At 50.2% G+C, this 4,339-nt stretch overlaps 1 protein-coding gene across 1 annotated transcript in view; it reads right to left on the bottom strand.

Annotated features, from left to right (window-relative positions):
* Positions 1-4,339, bottom strand: part of LOC102477006 (cytochrome P450 4A11) — a 14,835-nt gene that overhangs the window by 498 nt on the left and 9,998 nt on the right. The window contains exons 6-11 of the mRNA XM_006163774.3: positions 3,880-4,034; positions 3,321-3,427; positions 3,046-3,236; positions 2,822-2,955; positions 1,477-1,541; positions 1,254-1,330 (exon numbers count right to left, since the gene is read on the bottom strand). Of these exons, the coding sequence (XP_006163836.1) occupies positions 1,254-1,330; positions 1,477-1,541; positions 2,822-2,955; positions 3,046-3,236; positions 3,321-3,427; positions 3,880-4,034 (729 nt within the window). The remainder of the gene's footprint in view (positions 1-1,253; positions 1,331-1,476; positions 1,542-2,821; positions 2,956-3,045; positions 3,237-3,320; positions 3,428-3,879; positions 4,035-4,339) is intronic.

Raw genomic sequence — 4,339 nt, 5'->3', positions numbered from 1 at the left:
CCTGCTGGTCAAGCCAGCACTCCACGGCAGTTTCCATCAGTCATCTGAAGAGTTGATCATTGATTTCTCCTCTCCTTTTATAATTTCTGCTTCCCAGTGTGAAGGTCAAGGATCAATTTCTACATGGGAGGAGTGGGTCACACCCTCAAATGCTGACAGTCTAGTGGGACCCAGAAACTAAGTCCAGAGAGGAAGTAGTGTTCATAGGAATGCTCCCAGGAGGGGCGAGATGGGTAGGGACCCAGGGGCCTCCTACACTCCTCTATTTGTGGAATTGTCTGGACCTGGGCTCACAATGACTCGAGTCTCTCCAAACTCTCTCAGTTCATCCAATGTCTGTAGCTCTCTAATTCCACTTCAGAAATATCTCTGCCAATCCATGGTCTCTTGCCTGGACTTTTCTGGTGTTCCTGCCTACCCTCCCCTACACTGAAGAAACAGTCCAGCACAGGCCTGACCATAATGTTTTCTTTTAATTTAATTTAGTTTTTGTCTTTATTCGTCATAGAGAGCATGCACTGCCACTTGAGATAGACATAGACAGAGAGACAGGGAGAGAGAGATGAGCACCCTCCATACTCAGACCCCCGTTCCTCATCCCAGGCAGGACAGAATCCAAGTGTCGCAGCTGTCATCAAACCTGTGCCTCATGCACCTCTGACCTGCCCATCCCCACCTTCTTACTCAGCTCATGTGGAGACCACAGAGAACATCCTCCTCCCACCTCCACCTGGCCCTACTTAAGGCTAAGTCTAATACCCAGTTGATCCTCAGGCCTCTGCTGGCCTGCCCTCCCTCTCTGGGTCACCAAGACACCATCGGGGCTGTATTCACAGACACACCCCACTCTTTGTGCAGGACAGAGCCAGGGACGTGCAGCATTCAGAACCTGCACAGCCAGAGAGTGAGGAAATGGACAGATGAGTGATTCGTGTTCGCTCTGAGTATAGACTTGTGTTTGCAAACACATTTCTGTGTTGTCTCTGAGGACTTGGAGGCAGAGACAGTTTTCTCCATCTGTGTTCACAAATTTTAGCACTGGACTTGGCACAGAGAACCCACTAGTAAAATACTTTTGTACGTGAATGAGCTTGGGTGCCTCCACGGTGTGCTCTGAAGTGCAACTCTTCGTGTGCACAGAATCAACATACAGAGCATAACTGAAGATGCTACCTATCAATGTGGGAAACACACACTCACGAAACATTACAGGTAACACCCCCAACTCCATCCCTAAACACAGGACGTCTCACCTAGACCCTGCTGAGAAGGGCAGGAAAGCGTGACTATGTCGAGTAGAACCTGGTGCAAAGCGGGAAGGGTCAAACACCTATGGGAGAGAGCAGCAGGACCAGGACAGGTAGGGGTCAACCTCTGTTCTCATCCCATGTGGGGACAGGACACCCAGAGGTAGGAGCAGGCAGAGGAGCTGGTCATCACAGATCTTCCCACATCCTCCTCCCAGGGCCCTCATACCTCTGGGTTTGGCCACACCTTCGGGTTGTGGTGAAGGGCATAAAAGGACAGTGAGACCGAGATACCTGCGGGACAGGCAGGGCACAGAGAGAATGATCAAACCCTTGGGGTGGGCCCTGATCTCACAGCTGGCATGGAGCTGTACAAAGGCATGGATGCCAGAAGATATCACTTTAAATATGATCTGGTTGCGAGAGAGGTGGGATGGGCTTGGCAGAGCCCGTGAACACGGGTTATGGGAGAACAACATGGCCCCAGGACGAGAGCAAGAAAGCACAGGAAGCTTCTCGCTTGTAGTAACTCCAGTGACAGTTACGTTAATACATTTTTCCCCAAAAGATGCTGGTGCTTATACATTAATTCATTTGGTTCTTAGAATAATTCTCCAAGGAGAGTACTTTCATGTCCTCATTTTTCAGATTAGGCATTTGAGGTTCAGAGAAGTGGGGTGTCTTAATTAGTACACAGCTAGGGTGTAACTTAGCTGGGATGAGACCCGATGATGGATGAGGCAAAATATGGCTTCTAACCATGGTGACAGCCACAAATCTAGTCATCAGCTGATCTCTGCCATCAGCCTGAGGGTCCCTTACGACTAGACCAGGTTGGATCTTTGACAGTGCATTTCTGTTCACCCTCATTTCCTAGGCCCTCTAACTGTCAGAACTGTCTCTCTCCAGTTCTCCACATCCAGGAGAATGAGAACTTTTAGGTCTAATGTGTCAAGGCCACATTCAGAGCTAGGGATGTGTATCCATTAGGAGAAAATTTCCAGGATGGATCATCATGATGATAACAGATAAGTGTATTATTTACATTGAACACAGCAGAGCTATCCACATATATGCCAAATATGGAAGATGCTAACAAGTATGACAATGAGACAGAGTGGTCTCAGAGTACTATAAGCTTAGACTCAGAATGGAAGCCTGGAGTGTGATCATGAAAAAATGATAGTGCCACCAAAGTGGACATAACTATAGAATCGTGAGATCCTAGATTCCGAAATCCAATACTAATGGAGTACTAGTCCTGGAGAATGATGCAAGTTTAAAATTCTATTTCTTTAAAATTATGATTTGGAAGGAATCTTACAAGTCACTTAGGACAATATCTCAAAATAAAAAGTGTTCTTGATAGGAAGAGGACTAATATTTACTGAACTTTTGCTATGGTCTAGCACTGTACTAGGCATTTCATACACGTCATTCTAATGTGTATCAATGTCACTGATGAAGAAAAGCAGGGTCAGAGAGGTTCTTATCTGCTCTAACACACCCAGATTTCTGGCCCTATCAGTGTCTCCATGGAGTGTGTAGGTTCGTGCATGTCGGGAAGCTCATACCTTTGGGCAAGGAGCGCCCATCAGGGAAGGTGATGGGTTTGCTGAGGTCTCTGGTAATGACAGGTACTGGAGGGTAGAGTCTCAGGGCCTCCTTGATGCACATGGTGGTGTAGGGCATCTGGTCCAGATGTTCCCTGAAATGAGCCCATCATGGGATGTGCTGTGCCTAGGCAGGCTGGAAGCTTACCCATAACATAGACAACAGGGCTCCCCGACTTGCTCACCAGGAGATGGAGGTGCCATCCCCCAGGAGACTCTGGATTTCCTCCCGGCACCTCTGCTGATGCTCTGGGTGAGTGGCCAGAGCATAGAGGACCCAGGAGATGCCGCTGGCTGTGGTGTCATGGCCCGCAAACATGAATGTGTCCACTTCAGCACGGAGGTCCTGGTCAGACAAGGTGCTCCCACTCTCTGCCTGCGGGAGCCACAGGGAGAATAAAGGGCCCATTCCTCCCTCTTGCTTCTGGGCACAGCCTCGGCCTGTTCTCCACACACTCACTTGGGCCAGAAGGAGGATGTCCAGGAAGTCCAAGTGCCTCCTCCCCCTGACCTTCTCCAGCTCTCCAGCCTCCTGCAGGTGAACCTTCCTCAGCTGGATCACTCTGTCTGTGGCAGATCATTGATTCCAGGAAGAGCAGAGTGCTACAGAAACCCCCCCCCCAGTAGCCCCATCTGTCCCAACTGTCCCAATCTGGGCAGCAGGTAGAGCTCAGGGTGAGTATGGGAATGGTGCATGGATCACTGTGGGGGCTCTGGCACCATGAAGAAGCTGGTATCAACTCAGGAGCACAGTCTGAGGAGTCTCTGCCTAATGCTGCTGGGATGAGATCACAGTCAGCAAGATCAGTGTGATGACACAGGTGACCCCTGCATGCTACCTGACACAGCAACTCCTCAGATACCTTAGCCCCTTACCCCTCATTTTCACCAAGAAAATTCTCAACCTGAGTGGGCCTAGGTCCTGCAGTGACCCAAGGGGCCTGGCTCTGTCTTAGCATTTAGGCCACCTGCTCAGGGCTGTGCCTGGTTAGGGAAAGGACAGGAGTCAGAGACAGGACCTGTATGCTGATGGGCAATCTGGCAGGTGTGGAGGGCCCGGCGGCCAGCAGGAGTCAGCCCGTAGATGATGTCATTCTGGTAAAAGGCATTTCTCAGGCGGGAAAACAATTGGAGTTTCATGTTTCCAATAGCCTGGATGTAGGAGTGGTTATTCCTGAGGAGAAGGTGCAAAAAGGATCAGTGTGGAGTGGGTAACCCTGACTTACAGGAATAGCAGGGCTCTGATCTGAGTGGGAACCGGCCACACAAGGCACCACTGACTCTGTCCTATTTCACTCATGACACTCCTATAAGACGGCATGAGCACCCACGCCTCTCCCATGCTCAGGATCAGGGAACCATGGATGCAACAGGGTCTGCGGTGATCTGGAAACAGAGCTTGCTCAGGGAGAGGACTCTGGTTCATGTGGAGGTGAACATGTGAGCTGCCCCCCCCCCAGTCTCTCCGGGGCATCCACA

The sequence above is a fragment of the Tupaia chinensis genome, unplaced genomic scaffold (genome assembly GCF_000334495.1).
Source record: "Tupaia chinensis unplaced genomic scaffold, TupChi_1.0 Scaffold142914_1, whole genome shotgun sequence".
NCBI classification, from domain to species: Eukaryota; Metazoa; Chordata; class Mammalia; order Scandentia; family Tupaiidae; genus Tupaia; species Tupaia belangeri.
This window is presented reverse-complemented; position numbering and strand designations above follow the sequence as displayed.